At 41.5% G+C, this 17,638-nt stretch overlaps 3 protein-coding genes across 3 annotated transcripts; all 3 read right to left on the bottom strand.

Annotated features, from left to right (window-relative positions):
* Positions 1–1,301: 1,301 nt before the first annotated feature.
* gps2 (G protein pathway suppressor 2) lies at positions 1,302–4,310 on the bottom strand. Its single transcript, XM_028429183.1, has 11 exons — positions 4,136–4,310; positions 3,653–3,770; positions 3,430–3,539; positions 3,212–3,324; positions 3,037–3,116; positions 2,874–2,953; positions 2,600–2,771; positions 2,448–2,531; positions 2,290–2,366; positions 2,091–2,186; positions 1,302–1,877 (listed from the first exon to the last, which is right to left on the bottom strand). Exons 2-11 carry the CDS (start codon positions 3,744–3,746, stop codon positions 1,785–1,787), a joined length of 999 nt encoding a protein of 332 aa, XP_028284984.1. The 5' UTR covers positions 3,747–3,770; positions 4,136–4,310; the 3' UTR covers positions 1,302–1,784.
* Positions 4,311–4,984: 674 nt separating this feature from the next.
* Positions 4,985–7,673, bottom strand: gabarapb (GABA(A) receptor-associated protein b). Its single transcript, XM_028429201.1, has 4 exons — positions 7,446–7,673; positions 6,098–6,176; positions 5,887–6,005; positions 4,985–5,768 (listed from the first exon to the last, which is right to left on the bottom strand). The coding sequence occupies exons 1-4, from the start codon at positions 7,533–7,535 to the stop codon at positions 5,688–5,690; spliced, it is 369 nt and encodes a 122-aa protein (XP_028285002.1). The 5' UTR covers positions 7,536–7,673; the 3' UTR covers positions 4,985–5,687.
* A 1,486-nt stretch (positions 7,674–9,159) lies between these two features.
* On the bottom strand, positions 9,160–17,364 carry LOC114450802 (CTD nuclear envelope phosphatase 1A). The gene is made up of 8 exons (XM_028429193.1): positions 16,627–17,364; positions 13,811–13,877; positions 11,760–11,878; positions 11,599–11,670; positions 11,304–11,420; positions 11,093–11,204; positions 10,522–10,606; positions 9,160–10,387 (listed from the first exon to the last, which is right to left on the bottom strand). Exons 1-8 carry the CDS (start codon positions 16,741–16,743, stop codon positions 10,327–10,329), a joined length of 750 nt encoding a protein of 249 aa, XP_028284994.1. The 5' UTR covers positions 16,744–17,364; the 3' UTR covers positions 9,160–10,326.
* Between the last annotated feature and the right edge of the window lie 274 nt (positions 17,365–17,638).

The raw sequence follows: 17,638 nt of genomic DNA, 5'->3' as shown, positions 1-17,638 counted from the left end.
AGTGGGAACTGGTGCACGCTGTCGTATACGCCGGTCAAGCACATCCCAAACATGTTCAATGGGTGACATGTCCGGTGAGTATGCTGGCCATGCAAGAACTGGGACATTTTCAGCTTCCAAGAATTGTGTACAGATCCTTGCAACATGGGGCCGTGCATTATCTTGCTGAAACATGAGGTGATGTTCATGGATGTATGGCACAACAATGGGCCTCAGGATCTCATCACGGTATCTCTGTGCATTCAAAATGCCATCAATAAAATGCACCTGTGTTCTTCGTCCATAACAGATGCCTGCCCATACCATGACCCCACCACCACCATGGGCCACTCGATCCACAACATTGACATCAGCAAAGCGCTCACCCACACGACGCCACACACGCTGTCTGCCATCTGCCCTGAACAATGTAAACCGAGATTCATCCGTGAAGAGAACACCTCTCCAACGTGCTAGACGCCATCGAATGTGAGCATTTGCCCACTCAAGTCTGTTACGGCGACGATCTGGAGTCAGGTTAAGACCCCGATGAGGACGACGAGCATGCAGTTGAGCTTCCCTGAGACGGTTTCTGACAGTTTGTGCAGAAATTGTTTGGTTATGCAAACCAATTGTTTCAGCAGCTGTCTGAGTGGCTGGTCTCAGACGATCTCGGAGGTGAACCTGCTGGATGTGGAGGTCCTGGGCTGGTGTGGTTACTCGTGGTCTGCGGTTGTGAGGCCGGTTGGATGTACTGCCATATTCTCTGAAACGCCTTTGGAGACGGCTTATGGTGGAGAAATGAACATTCAATGCACGAGCAACAGATCTGGTTGACATTCCTGCTGTCAGCATGCCAATTGCACGCTCCCTCAATGCTTGTGGCATCTGTGGCATTTTGCTGTGAGACAAAACTGCACATTTCAGGGTGGCCTTTTATTGTGGGCAGTTTGAGGTACACCTGTGCACTAATCATGATGTCAGATCAGCATCTTGATGTGGCACACCTGTGAGGTGGGATGGATTATCTCAGCAAAGCAGAAGTGCTCACTATCACACATTTAGACAGATTTGTGAACAATGTTTGAGAGGAATGGTAATATTGTGTATCTGGAATGAAGTTTAGATCTTCAAGTCCATCTCATGAAACATGGGAGCAAAAACAAAAGTGTTGCATTTATATTTTTGTTGAGTGTATTTAAACATCTGCTGTTCAGAGATATTATTATTATTATTATGATTAACTTTTGGCATTCTTCCTTTTGTTTTTATATGGTTGGTTCAAAGAGCAGTATGTCTCCAAACAAACATGACACAAACTGTTGGATGTGGCTTATTGTTTATTTAGCAACATTTAAGCAATTGCTTAAAATTAGACCAGACAATGCGAAACACTGGAGAGGCTCCATTTTGCTAGAAATTGCAAAAAATAGTTTTTCCGTTAAGCCCGAGCGTAAGCTGTAGTAGTGCGTGACCGTATTGAGTTAATCCACATGCTAAATGCTCCTGAATGTTGTGATGATGCATTCTGACTTTATACAAGTTATTAACACTTTGTGCACATGAGCACCTCCATCTTAGTTCCACAGTAGGAACAAGTAAGAAGCTATTTTACAAATTAACATTCGAAACAGAAGCGCATGAGTCGAAACAAAGCTCGTAAGAAAAAATCCTATACAAGGAAAAAACAAATTATACAGCATAATGCAGTCTAATTTGTGTTTTGATGTCAGTCCATTACACGTTGAACAGGATTTCCAGAATCTCAAGTGAAGCAGTGAAATCTCTGAAGGTTTGGCTGTGAGTTACTTGCCATGGTGGTAGAACCTTTGGCTGCTCTGGCTGTGTGGCAGGAAGCTGTGGCGAGGAGCACCCTGGGGGGAGCTCTGGAATGGGGCCTGGTGATGGAGAGAGGGACGGAACATTAGAACAAAAACACAAGCCAGTGTTTTCTGCCCTTAGTAAAGTAACAAGATGGTAAAAGCTTTGGCCTCTGGGTGGCACCAGAGGAAACGTTGCATGGTCCCTTTTGTCACGGACTCCTTAAAGGAGCTGAGTGGAGCGAAACGGTAGGAAAAAAATGAGGAGATGTGATTGTTTTATTAGGTCACCTTTGCAGAAGGGATCTGAACTGTCATTGATGGGGTGGGGAGTAGGCCTGGAGCAGAGGGATGCATGGCTGGGGGGTGCATTGGCCTCAAAGCTCCCTGAGAAAATAACAGGAAAAAGAACAAACAAACAAATGAGGTGTAAAAAAAACAGAGCAGGTAGGCTGTTACAGTCCAGTTGCTGTTAAGACTTTGCTCTTACTGCATCAGTGAAGCCAGACTGCTGGTTGGCGTGCTCCAGCTGCTTCTGCAGGGGAATTCCTGCTCCAGGGATGTATCCTACGAGGGAAACACATCAATAATTCTTGGAGGTGTTTGGCAAATGAATACCTGTTTACAAAGACAGTTACAGTGACTTACCTGGCTGGGAGGTGAAGTGGCTGTGAACAGGGTAACCAGCCTGCTGGTGAGGCAGGTACTGCATGGCTTGAAAAGCAGAAGCACCTGTGGGAGATTGATTAAATTATTAATATGAACTTTCTCATTCCAATTTGTAACTAAAAGTTATTTACCTCTGATCTGAGAGCTGCTTGCAAAGCTAACTGGTACAGAGGGTCCAGGGGCGTAGGTGGAGGGATGCTGAGCCTGAGTCACTCCATAGGGCTCGTGGACCCCTTGGCCTCCACTGAACTGTCCATGCTCTGCTGAGCCTGAACTGAACCCAGGTGTCTGATAATGACGTGCCTACAATATCACGAGGTGCAGATATAAGTACTTACACATTAACATGGTACGCAAAGAGTAGTCTGTGGATAGTTTATGACAACACAATAGTTCTTTACTTACAGGGATCACAGCGGCTGGAAACAGCTGTTTGCTACGTTCTCCAAGCAGGGCACCAGGTCGACTGTGACTGACTGGACTTCCTGAGACAAGAAGACAAAACAGAAAAATTATCCAATTAATAATAAGACAAGGATAATTACAATTTCCACCAAACAATTAATACCTTGAATACTGAGGAGGTGCTGTCCCGAATGCATGGGCAGACTGGGTTGGTAGCTGGCAGACGTCAGTGTTGTGATGTCACTAAAAAGAAGGACAGGAGGCCACACAAATGTAACTACGTAAAATCTACGTAAGTATAATAGCAGGCTAAATAAAAATAAATAAAAAAACACTACCTCTGTTCCTTCCTGCGCCTCTTTTCCTCCTCGTGGAGAACTTTCTTGAGCTGCAAAAAGAGCTGATGCTTCTCTTCTTGGAGGCCTTGAAGTTTTTCTCCCATCTTCATCACCTGTTAAATTCACATTATAGAAATGAATCACAGTATGAGTGAAACACATCGGCACGCACTTATTTTACTTATCACAAAGCAGAAACAGAAATGCAGTTTTCTAACTTGTTCTTTGGTTTCCTCCAAGGACATCCTCTCTTCAATCTCTTTTGTCCTCTTTCTCTCCTCCTCTTCTTTCATTTTCTGCTCCATCATTTTGTCCACCTCTTCCTCCTCTGAAAAAATATCGTAATGATGACAATAATGTGTAAAAACAAGGTGTATTTATACTCACGAACAAATATTTGGTAGTAAATCTGTTTACATCGCCACCCAGTGACAGACAAACCTTGTCTCTTGCGCTCCCTCTCCCTCATGATGTGTTTGTGGAGGGCTCTGGCCATCGCGTTGGACAGCTTAGGTCTCTCCAGCAGGGCAGGCATGGTGACAGGCAGTGGAGGGGCCAGCTGGTGTGGGCAGAAATATCAGTTGTAAGAGGCGTTACTGTGTGGTATGGTGCTTTCGCGTACTACACATGTCTTCACTGGAAATACCTCAAATGGTACGCTCACAGGCCTAGCTAACTAGCTGCTACGGGCTAACTGCTTAGGTAGCATATTTAGCAGTACACCCGATGGCTAAGAGCATGTTAATCATAATTTGTCACTTTAGTATCTAACATAAAGATTTATACATGTCAAATGTGTAAACCACTGTCAAGAATATTTAAACACAGCCCTAAACAAACCCTTAGCTAGCTGCTAAATGCTTCGCTACGCTACGTATTTTATGGGTTGTTTCCTGTCGCAGTGATAAAATTCAAAAAGCTTACTTTTATTGATTTGTGGGTCGTTTAATAAGAATCTAACCGTCTTGCGGTTTTCAATTTGAGGCGATGAGGCTGTGTCTGGAAGCAGCTAAAGAAGCTAGATGCAAAACTTCTCCCTGAAAAATAAACAGACGACTTCGGCCCGGTTGATAATGTTGCACTTCCGGCAAAGCGTTGAACTATGGGAATTGAAGTTTCTCCGTGGTTTTTGTGAAAGCTTGATTTTGTAAGCACACGCTATGAAATCCCTCCGTTTCCTTTCAATTTCTTAAATTAGGACGTAGCTCTTGTGTAATTTATTACATTTTCATACACATTGCACTACAAATACTTATATATTGTTCTACAGACTTTCATAACCTGATCTTTAATCGCTGCATTGTATTTTACTGTGTAGATATTGCGACATGTTCAGACTTTCACTTACTTAAAAGAAGCTGGTTGAAAAAGCAAATCTTACATTTAAGTCAAACAACCCTCTGTCACAAGAATCCTTGTGTGGCCCTCAATGACTTTGCAAAGCTTGTGTTATCTGAGCAGCCATAGAAACTATGAATCAACCTTAGCAAACATGGAAACATTTCTAGAGAGGCTCAACTAAACCACTTGTTTGTGGCTTTGCATGTTATGCAGGATGTATCATCCTCATGACAAAGAAAGAAAATTGTAATTTTTACTGTCCTGTGACCAAATGATCTGAGTACTAAAAAAAAAAAAAGACAAGAAGCACGCATAGCTTTTCATCACATTTTATCATGTATGGTCATGAGTGGAGAGAAAGAGCCAGTAATGCAGCTGTATACAGAGTTCAAATCGCATTTTTTTTTAAAAAAAAAAGAAGACGACAAACTTAAAAAAAAGAAAGAAAATTGCACTCAGCTTTACAATACCTTTAGAAAGTAAGCCATCTAAAATTAACAATAACAACAATAATCATAGTAGCAGTCAACATAATAGTCTTACCACTGAAAGCAGGGGATGATTACGTCTGAATTCTATTAAACTCCATGATAAGGTCAGATATGGGACATGACGGTGAACAAAAACTAGTCGCTTTAGTTTTTTTTGTAGGAAGACAACTGCTGCAAAACAGTTATCCTTTACTAACAAAATTTTTTATATTCATAACCTATACTTAACACACTTGCAATTCAACAAAACAGAACAACCCATAATTATGCTCATTGTCAATAGGAGCTGATTTGAACTCAAACATTATGCCTTACTTCCCTTAACCCTGGACTAATAGTTCTAACATCAATATTTTATCTTTTTCAGTAAAGTATGATTAATGATGATACTAGAAAAACAACTGGCCATGAGACCACTTAACCAGAGTCGCTACTGAAAAGAAAAGCGGAGGCAAATACAATTCAGACTGCAGAATAATAAAGACATAACTCGAAGGGAATAGGGTGATGTATGGGTGGTAAAAGTGCATTTGACATATTTACTCTGGGAAGTCTAGGCTGCTGAGCTGGATTTAATATTTAAATGAATGAATGGTGGAGGTCTCAGAAAGGTGGGTAGTGGCTGAAGGGGGATGGTGGTGGGATCAGATTTCCCTTTGGCTGTTCCCATACACGCTCTCATCACTGTAGGCAATGTAGAGGAAAAAGTCCTCTTCGTGATGCTCCTGAGAAATACAGTGGGGGGGGGGGGGGGGGGGGGGGGTTATTGTGGCATTAAAAATGTATTTAACAGAGAAACACACTACTTAAAACACAGTGTGAGAGAAGGTCTGAAACTCGTACCTGGTACAAGAGTCCCATGGTGGCTGAGGTGGGTGGAATGACGTTGTTTACAAAGAAGAATAGAGCATCCTCAGCTCGCAAGTGGATTCTTTTCCGGATGAGGAAGTAAAACTGGCCCACTGATAAAAAAAAGAGCACAAATAATGTAGATGTGACATGTAAATGTTTCTTAGTCTATAGTCAGTGACAGTTCACATGAGGTGATGTTTACCTGTCAGGTCGGAGGGGACAAGGTATTTCTTCTTGTCCAGATCTCCTATTCTGGCTTTGGGGGCTTTCTCCACAATTACCTGAAACAAACAAAAATAAACCACACCAATGACATTTTGCTAAAGAAAGAAAGAAGGTTGTGTTTTGTTTTCTTCAGAAAAAGGATCTGAGAATAGTCAGTCAAGCACGGTCTGAAATATATTTGACCTTCATTTGAACAGTGTTATAATGACTAAAAAGAGTTACGGGAAAACCAGTGTGTTTGTACGTGGTAGGGAGCACACAAATAAAACTGTGAAGTTACTTCTCTTCAGTTTCAAAACAGGATGTTTAAAATGCTATCCACACAGCAGTAAGCAGCCATATAGTACCACAGGCCTTAAATGAGAAAGACAAAGGGCAGAAATTGAGTTGTATTCTGATGGTTTAGTAATCGTTTGACATTATCGTCTGATTTTTAGTTGAGTCACTAACAATTATTATTATGTTTGAATGTTAAACTGCATACGAGAAAACATTTTTATGCCTTGGCCTCTGGAAACATTCAATTATATATTGACTAAATAGATTAAAAGTAAAACACTGTAATAAAAATCAATAATTTATTTAGATGCACATAATATCTATAAACGTGAACAAACAGTAGCTGGTTATGTAAGAGAAGTGTGTCACACCTTGTATTAAATATGTGACAAAATAGAAGACAGGAATTTTCTACCAGCTTTGACCGAGTCAGTCCTGTTAGGTCAGTTCCGTGTCGCAAATCCAAAGGTTGTGGACTACACAATCAATCTCCAACGGCCAGAGCGATGTAAACAGCTGCCCTGTTTGTTGACGCTAACTATTTTAAGGTACACTGCTGCTAGTATTTCAACAAATAGCGTGAAACTACACCCAGCTCCCCCGTCCAGACCACAGCCTGTACGCAGTCTTTCACAATTACTACCATCGCTGATATTGTGTTCATTCTAAACCAACGATTTTAATTTTGAGTTTTATATGACACTGTATTTAAAATAAGAACAAACGGGACAATTACAACATACACATTAAAACACATAACAATGATTGGCCTGTTCGGAGCGGCCCTATTTTTTTTGTTGGTTAACCTCTAGCGTCGTTAGCTAGCTACATGAAGTGCTGTTTACTAACGTGGCAGTCAATTGTGAGTAAAACGAACGACAATCACATTTAGTTACAATTTGACCACACAATTGTACTTGGATTTTAAGTGCGTATTAGATGTTACAATTAGCCAGTGGCTCATAATAATTTGAGATTAGAATCATCAAAGAAGCTACTCGCCAAAGTGCTAACAACATATATCGAAGCTAGCGTTAGCTACTTACTGGTACCCTATCGGGATACTTCTTCCTTATTTTCTCGCCTTCAGACCGCCTTTTCTCAAAAGGGTGCTCTTCTTTGTACTGAAACTTCATCGTTAAAAGAGATGACAGACAAACGCGTCGGTCACTCCTGGGTTGTACGATAGCGGTTTTTTCTCAAGGTACGACTCAAATCGCTGACACACTAACACAAACGATGCTAACTAGCTTTAGCTCGCCCCAGCTGTTTTCCTAGTGCGACTGCGGCGGAAGGATACAATAACAACATGACGTAGAAGAGAGTCTGATTTGTATGGTGTACTTCCTAGTGTTTTAAAACACACCGACGGCGATCGTATAGCGATACTCGATATTTATTAAAATAAAAACCTTCAGCTGTGATATTGAAGATTTTTAAAGTGTTTTAAAAAATATGATGCAATTTTCTGTGGGTCTATTTTATTTTTATCACCCGCTGCGCATGGAGACGTAAGGCGGAGTAGTGACGAGGCATCTGTCCTTGTCATATGACCGAGGCCCTGTAGTTTGGGGCTGGAGAGAGAAACCAAAAACATGCACATGTATCTGTATATTTCAGGCTTTTACAAGTCTGCGGCAATTTAAGCACGGACCAGAACCATTTATCTGAATATATTTGATAGCGCCAGTCAGTGTATTCACTAATAATAACTAATTCGACATGAAGTAATTACATTTAAAAGTGAAATAACATTTATTTAGGTCTCATAATCTTATCAATTTTATATGTAGATCACTGACATATTTTAGACAAGTTGCTACCGTTTCAGTTGCATGTGACCTACAGCTCCATGACTCACACCTAAGCTCATGTGATACCTCTGTGCTTCCTTGTCCTATGTTGTTTTGTTTAGTGTAAGGTGACAGAGGCAGACTGTGTGAACCTAAAAAATCCATGATGTGCTCACACATTCTGAACTTTGACTGAGATAAATGTAAAAGGGGACAAAAGACTTCCTCATTCCAAGTTAAATGTTGATGAATGTATGTAAAGTCAGATACATGCCTGTGTGGGCTTTCTTGATTAGGAGATAGCATACCTGGGGAGGGGTGGGAGGAGAATGCAGTCCTCGCTGGAACTGTTGACAGATGGGAGGTGGCTGGTGGGAGCGAAAGCCAGTCTAACCTTATGGACTTTTGATTTGAGGTGTAACCCATTATCAGGACGAAGCAGGAATCAAAAACCAACACCTGAAATACTACCAGTTTACTCCTGACAAACCAGAGCATGATATCATTGATTCATGTTTGCCGTGCTAAAAATGCTTAAAAAATAGACAAACTCTATCTGCTAATAAAAATCATGGTTGAAACCTTAAGTTCATCTAAACTTCGTAAAGACGTCATGAAGAAATACATAAAAAAAGTTGAATGATCTGAATGATTAAAATAAAATTTTCTACAAATTTACAACAGTGATAAATAAAATAAACACAAATATTACATAATGCTGCATTGATAAAAGATGACAGAACTATTTAAAGGATATTCTAGTTTACAAAAACAAAATAAGGTTAGTTTGTTGTTGACATTGCAGTTTCCTGTTACACCACAAGGTGGAAGCAGATTATAAGCCAAAGTGTTTTGACCCATTTCTCATCCCAGTGCAGTTAAGACAGTCGGCAGGCTGCAGGATGTTACAGCTTAACCACAAGCGGCAGAATTATTTGCGTTAAAAGAAAACAAGGTGAATAGTAACTGGTCGATACTGACAAGTGTTTTATTAGTAACACAGACCTGGAGACAGAGCCAATAAGAAGCCGCTGTGAGCCTTGAAAAGACTGACATTGTTCAGAAGGCATTTAAAGATGGAGGGTCTAATAGTTGAACCCATACAGTAAGGAGAGTGAGTAAAAACAGAAATGGGGAAGAGGCTGCAAATTTGAAATACAAAACCAACTGCAACAAAAACAGAAGGGGGGGGGGGGATTAAGTGCAATTCCTGTAAGATGAAATCAGGATGGCATCAAATGGCAAAAAAGAAGGGGGAGAGCAAAAAGTCATGGTATGCAGAAGTAATATTATCATATATGGTAACAGGGAAACAATCAGATATGGAAAGGCGGCACGGCAGTCCACATGTCGTTACAAGCCATTTTTTTTCTCACAACTGTTTTGCTCAAGTCTTTATCACTGAGTCCCATGGGGAGTTTTAGGGAAATAAATGGTGGAGGGGAAAGGAACTTGTTGGGCTGTTTGTCCAGAAAAATGCCTGTGCATGGTGTGTTGCAAGCAAAAGAAGAAAAAAATAAAATAAAAAAGGTACCTCAGAATCAATAAATCACCGCTGGGATATGAAGACAATCTAAAAAGGGGCATTTTTCTATTTTCCCCTACTCCGAGAGGTTAAGACAGTAAATGGATGAGTTGTCAGTTGCAGTACAATGTCTGGTGATGATGGAGCATAAGAAGAAATAATAATGCAGAATTGTCTCTGTTGCTTTGCTGATTCTCCTCTTTCCCTCCCTCCCAATCTTCAAAAAGTTTAAAAAGGACTAACCAACCCAGCAAGCATACTCCAACTCATGGACACAAGCTCACCTCCATACGCACACAGTCAGTATCAGGAGCGATAAGGCAGAGAGGCTCCGTTTTGTTTTGGAAAAAAAAAAAAAATACAAATAAAGAATCAAGAAGGAAAAAAACAAGCTGGCTCCCACTCCCTCCCCAGTAGTTTCTGGACTCTGGTGATCCTCATACTGTTCATCCCGTGTTAGGCGGTCGCCCCAACCCTCATCTCCTCAGGACATGCCTGAGAGGCTCAGAGAGGGCTGGTGGGTCGTCTGAGTGGGAATGGAGGGCAGGATGGAAGCCAGCAGAGAAGGAGAGGCTGGTCAACAAGCCCCATCCCTCTCAATTCATCCAATCACCAGAGTCGGTGCTGGTGGAGGTTTCGACTGAGGACGGAGCGGACATCAGCAGTGAACCTGTAAGAAAGGAAAAACGAGGATATTTTGCCACTAGAAACAGGTCCATCGTGTTAACAAAGTACTTCAATTCAGGATGCATGCCTGCAATTCTAAAATAAGGGGCAAAGGCTGAGTTGGTGAGACTGTTTCACCTTAGTGCATCCAGCATAGGCAGCAAGTTGAGAAGTGCTGTGTCACTAGGGTCGCTGAACCAGGACTTGATGGGTATTGCATTGTCTGGAGGGAAGAAAACAAGCAGTCAGTCGTGTCAGAGAAATGGACATGGTGGCGATTTTACAAAGGCCTTGTTAAACACACAAATAGAACACAGTAGACGGCAACATTTAAGCTCTAAAATGTTTAACTCATGACCACAACCCTCTTTAGTGCTGATGTGTGTAATGCAATACTGTATAATGTGTCACTTAGTAGAGGCAGAGGTCAATTGTGTTTGGGTGTATGATTCTGCATGCATATTTCATGCGCTTAACCCTGATGCTTCCTTTTAAAGGTACGTACACAGCGCATAGCCAAAAAGACACAGGTGGAACTAATAACATCAGCCATTAGCTGATCAGATACGCCTGCGATTGACACAAATCTCTGCTCTTAATAATTCTTGCTGTTTGTGCACATGCATAGGCACATATAGCCCATGTAGATTCCATTAAAAACACAAGGTTTGGAACTTGATGTTTATTAAAGTAAAAGGTAAAGTCTTACCTGGGTGGCTACGATAAGCACCAGGCGAGTTGTCCAGGATAACAATACTGGACAGGTCATTGTGTACTACAGACAGGTCTTTAATATAACTACCTAGATCCAATGTACAGTGCTGTCAAAGGGCAAAACATCATATAAAGTCAGACACCAATGAAAGGGAGAGAGAAATAATACATATGTAAAACGGTTTAAATGCCATTTACAGCAGTACCTGTCTGTAGTATCTGCGTTTCAGAATGTTTCTGTTGTTGTCCAACTTGTCTGCCACTGCTGAGCCATAGATCTCCATACTGGCTGTAAAAACCACCAGCTCATACCACTGGCTCACCTGTGTACACACCACAAACACAATAACATAAGAACACATGTTCAGTAAGTCACGGAAGACAAAACAAATAGGTTTTCTGACACCAGGTGGAGCGATGAATGGCCTAAGACATGATAGAAGGTGAGCAGTGGAGGCGTGTTTGCTTCTATATAGAGCAGGCTGTTCGACTGACACTTACCACTTCTAAAAAAAAGTCAACATGTGGCCTTTTATGTACGAAAAATCTGACTGGGTGCTTATCAATGACGACCTGCAGGGAAGAAGGAACAGAAGTTAATTAGGACAAAGCCGTACTTAGACTCATACATGTTCATACGGTTTGTGTCTGATCGCTTGTACTTTGAGGATGAAGTCTGGCGGCGTGCCAGGTCTCACTGTGGGCCGGAGGACCCCGTCATGGTGAGAGTGGATCAGCGTCTCATCCAGGTCCAGAACTAGAATCTTCCTCTTTACTGCATCTGGAGTTTAATGCACAATGCAGATATTTTTAACCACAGGAAATCATTACAGCCTGCCAGTAATCAAATTATTTTCAGTGTATTAGTGACAAAACTAATCTTTTTCCTGGTCTTCAGACAGCAAAGTACACGGAGAGGCTCTGAGTCACACGATTTTCTTATGGCAAATGGCTTCTTGGGACCACTTTTACTTTAAGTTAAAAGTTTGTATTAAGGATACTTAATCTTATTGCAGATTCTTGCACATAAAAACCACATAAATGAGTCTGTGCCTATACAGCAGTAAAGGCTATGATATAAAAGCAGTCAGATCAGTTACTTAAAGAGTATAGACTCCTTTATTCCTTTGCAAATACATCTAACTGATCTTATACAGTAACACCCTAATATTGTAGTTTACTTGGACACAGTGTTATTTTTCGACTTCAGGGCCTTTGAGTGAATGTGGATCACACCTCTACATACAACGACAGTCCGCCAGGGACTACTAGTCGGACCCATGTCCGCCAGGGACTAGTCGGACCCAAGAGGCCAAACAGTTCTCTTCTACTTTCCTTATGACAAATATTATTAACTACGGCCACCTGCTGTTATAGAGACTTATTTCCTTCCATACAGGTAAAAAGAACTTCACACTCGCTCATGCTACATCCTCATTGGCCGCTGAGGTGCATTCAAGTGCACTTTAGTGGTCAAGACACAAGCAACATGTGGTGGTGTTAGCCTTTGTTGCTGCTGGTTCTTTGATGTCTGCCTAGTCTGTCTGGGCCTTTAGGGCAATGAGATGCAAACATATAAGGATCTTGTTTGGCACTGTTGCTTTACCTCTATCTCCATCAGATTATAGCAACCATTTGCACCAAATGAATGTAAAGGAATTCACTGGAGACTGGAGATCTCCAGCTGAGGTCAGTGAAGTGAGTGAGACACAAGTAAAGTAGATCTGAAATACAATCCTTCCTCTAAGTCTAGAGTGTGTGCTGTTGAATGAGCTCTGTGCAGATGGGAAGGAAAGTTCATTCAGAGCACAGACCAGTCCATGCGGGTGTATGTGTTCGCACTTTCTTTTCACCTACACAACACAAACATGTACATCACAAAAGTCTTTTTTGTAAACATGACTGTGTTAAAAGTAAACTTGTATTTATCAATAATAAAACAATAATTCTTATGCAAATATTTCTAGCTTCTTATTTACTGAGCAGCTGACTCAGCGGCTCACCATATCAGTCAGTCTTTTAATTTTAGCATTGTGGTCAAATATTCTAGACTATTAACACCATTTTTATATCCAGCATGACTGTTACTTATTGTTATGACTGTATCCATCTAAAATCCCACATTTATAGGTGTGAAAAGCAATTACATTTGCTCCCACTGCACCACATGCTTTTCATGCAACATAGTTTTGGCTTTTTTCCTTTGTAAGGATGTCAGTAATGAACTCATCTCTCTAAACCAAATACCTGACAAGCAAAAACGCTCTCTGTTGTTATGCTATTAAAATGTACACAATAGTCAACCAATGTAGCACAACAGGTTTAGCCGAACAATTGAGCAGGAAAACACACACTGTATCTGTGGTCTCCTCATCCACCCGAGTTAAGCTATAACCCAAATCTCATGACACATACACGATGGTTTGTGACAGCATGTTTAAATGCATAACAAGATGGTGCACAGTTTTTAAAATGTGCATTAAGGGCTGGCCATTTTTTAATAGATAAGGGAATGTTTGTGAACAATCACTTCCTACTTGACAAACTGGTTTGACCTAATTTTAATTTTTTAGAAAACAAATATGTTGAGATAGTGTTGCCATTTCATGCTACCACACACACACACACACAAAAACTGGTAAAAGCACAAAAAATAAATCATGTTACAGAGGTCAGGTCAGATCATTTAGCATGAAAACAAATGTTTACTCACTGAGTCTGTTTCTGGAGATGGGTGACAGAGGCAAAGTGTCGTATCGCACCGTCTGATACTGGATTATCTGCAAAGAATATAGAACAGTGAGGCACTGCTCAACAGATCCTGCTAAAACATGGAGATATGGTGCATTAACTGGACCATGACAAGCTGCACTTTACAAATGCTAGGACAGATTTGTGTGATTTTACATTAGATGATACATTTTGGCATTGCTAAAGAGTTCTTTTGGACAATACATTCTTGGGAAACCAGATAGAAAGGAAGCAGAGGGAGACACCACACTGAAATAATGAAGCTGTCTGTGTCCACCCTGCGGCTCTCTCTCTAACTTTTCTTGCCCTGCTCCGATCAGAATGACTACAGTCAGACAGGATCCTTCCCAGTGGCACTCATGCCCAGGGGCTCTGCACTTTTCTTCACAGGCCTATTTTTATCACTCCCCCCCCCAGCTGTCAGTGGGTGTCAGCGGAGCATGGGGCACACATAGAAAGGGAGCTTTGCAGGGTGACTTTGACAGAGCCTGGGCTGCTCCTGAGCTTTGGACAGGGCCTCCCTCTGTGTGCCCTCCCTCTGCTGCTTGGCAGAGTGAGCTTGGGGGAAGCCTATTGGTGGCAGCAGCTGCTGGGCACCACAGGGGGACCTCACCCTCTGCAGCTCCCTGCACCTCTAAGAATGTCCATCTGGACCCTTGCCCTTCAGGTTCAGTCTTTTACTTCCAGACCTTAGACAACTAGGGATGGTACGATACCAGTTTTTCATGTCCAATACCGATAACACAAAATTTAATATCTACCGATACTGATTCTAATCCGACACCTTTTTCTAGTCTTTTTTAAAAAGTGTTAAATAATATATTTATATGGATTCCTACACACTAGTTTGTTCCTACAAGTTAAGCTAAACATTTGCATGATATTTTACATGATACTGGACTCAAAGATTGTTTTTTGAACCATCCAGGGGACCGGTTGCCTAGATTCAAACTCCTGGAAATGAGAATGACCTGGATGAAAGAGACATCCACAGACCATAAAGTTTTATTGTCCGATATCCAATCCTGAAATTACCGATGCTGAATATCGGATCGGTACAACAAACCTATAAACCATCCTTTCTGCTTTCCCAGCCTCACCAACAATCCTGGAATAAGCACATAGGAAATGACTATATTTACTATATTTAAATTGTTACAGAGCTTAAGTTTACATATTCAGACTTGAATATGCTTGTGGTTTGGTTAACAAATAGCTTGAATTTTAATAAAATGAATGAAGCTAATTTAGGACATCTTTGTCTTTTAGAAGTGACACTTAAACCATGAAACAGCTGCAGATTTATTTTGACGACTGATCATTTGTGCTGATTGCCTCTTTGTTTCAGCTACCTTTGGCTACAAGCTGTCACTGTAACATGCCGGATAACAAGCAGAACCATTATGCAACGTATCAGTGCGTTTAATAAACAACTCTCTCCCTCTCTCATCACTTGTTGACACAGAGTAGCGTGCATAGGATTATGACCGGAGCCCTATACTCATAATCCAATAAGGGTTTATTGATCCAAGGTTTTTGGTCATCCTATGTATTGTGGCCTGTTTCACAGACGGTAACAGAGAAAGTTATTATTTGATTCACAAGGCATTCAAGCCGTCTCTTGATCACTGTGTTTTAAAGGTAATAAATAGGTTACAGCTTGAAATCCTCTGTTCAAATGTTTTCATTGATACACCTGTCGTGTCTATCCACAGCATCACCTACAGTGCAATGGTTGTGTCGTTTAGCTCTCCCCAGATCATGACACTGTTTCAGTGCATCACAGGCTGTAAACAACAGAGCTAAACTGTGAGTGAGAATGAGAGAAACGGAGGGAGAGTGAGAGGGAGAGGGAACAGTACACTCTCTGTGCTGACATAATCCCTCTCACTTCAGCCATAACATGGTCTGAACTACTCACTCTCAGGGCCTGCTGACAACTCGCAAGTGTTTCTACCACACAATAAACTGCGGACAAACGGCAAGATTATTACAACACACAGGGCACTGATCCAAGCTTTGTTGGTTTGATACAGAGCTAGAGTCGAAGTCCACTCATATTACACCACATATGCATGTCTATTAACGACTCAACAACACCTGCGTGTATGACTAAGTTACAAGCAGGCAGATAAATGCCATGTTTATTGTGGAGATGTCTGTGGGCAATTGAAGGTAACCTGCAGGCTCGTACAAATGGCACCTTAAAGTTTCCACTTTTCACTAGAGACAGTATTTGTATCCATTTATAGATCATCTGCAACAATTTGATAACTGATCACCTAATATCATTTAGGTTTGAGATTTCAGACAATGATAAAGAAAAGCTCTAACAATTTGACCATGGTTGATTCACCATCTGGCAATCTGATTGATTAGAATAACAAATTAGTGATCATATGCAGCAGTTTCACTTTGAAATTGGCAATGCCTGACTAATTTAGGTGCAACATCCTGTGCAAAACGTCTTCTGTTGCAAATGTGCAACACTTTCAATTAGTTGTGTACTTTTTAACACTGATGCAGCTATCTTTGTCCAAAAGCAATAGATTTTATATGAATGTTAATTCACAGGGAGTCTTCTCAGGTACCTTATTTTGTTCACACAATTAACGGATTATTAGCAAAAGCATCATGGTAGACGCACATAATGTGCATCCAGGTCGGAAACAAAGGTAATCTGGCTCTCTGAGACTCTTATTTAAGAACACAGCAACGTGAATACTTGTCACAGACACACAAGGACCAACATTAAACATCTTCTAGAGCTCTTCTCACCGTTCGTAGGTGCTTCCTGAGGATGTACATGATGAAGCCCCATATTCTGGACGTTACACCGAGAAAGGTGCGGATGCCAAGTAAACACTGCCGGGTCTTCAGCATGTTGACGAGCATGCAAAGACCCCCACAGAAACTCAACTGCAATCCTCAGCTGTTAACACGCTTTTGAACCAAGCTGCTGTGGTAATTCCTGGAGAGAACTTGCTTGCTTACAGAGTCAAAATCCGTCTGTAGCTACACAGCCACCAAACTAGCAATTCAAATTAACAAGAGGCCAAGCAAACGTGTGAGTACCTCGCTCTGCACACTTGTGGCACAATTAGCTTCAAATTGAGTGCATTCGCAACGTAACGGTGACACAAAAACGTGGACGTGGTCAAAAGAAAAGCCGCTGCACGACTACTGCTGCTGTATGGACCTTAGCACGCAGCTCGTTGACAAGCTAGCTCCAGAGCTAGCCGTATGTGTGTACTAACTACCGTTAGCTACTAGCGACCAAGCTACCGCTAGCTCGACAGGGTGACCACCTTGAACCTAGGACAAAAATACCCCAAAAAAGCTGGGGGTCCGTTCGTTGACAAGCACCGGTTCAACGTGACTTTAGTCTGTGCAGCTTTAGAAGAGAGGCGGTTTTACAAAAGTTCCCCAAAGTCTAACCGGTCCGGTTAAAATCAGTTTGTAGTCCAGTGGAAATCCGGAATGAAACTGCGAGCCGCCATCGCCGCCTTGCCGTCACTTCCGCGACGAGCTCTGTGGTTGCGCGCAGCACGTCCACGTGGAAAGAAAACAAACAGACGTGGACGAGCAAGTGTGTGTCCGCCAGTTAGCAATCACATTATATTGTAGTCATAACATTATCTTTTAAATGCCAAGCTACCTAATTAGTGGCTCCAGCTAAGTTTTATACACACACACACACGTCACTTCTGGTAAGACATTTTGTGTGCATAAAGTTAAATTCAATTTGTTCTCATGCTGACTATCGCTTAATTGGTACCAATAAATCCAA

This window comes from Parambassis ranga, chromosome 18 (genome assembly GCF_900634625.1).
Source record: "Parambassis ranga chromosome 18, fParRan2.1, whole genome shotgun sequence".
Taxonomy (NCBI): Eukaryota; Metazoa; Chordata; class Actinopteri; family Ambassidae; genus Parambassis; species Parambassis ranga.
The sequence above is the reverse complement of the archived record's forward strand: the minus strand, read 5'-3'. Positions and strand labels throughout refer to the sequence as shown.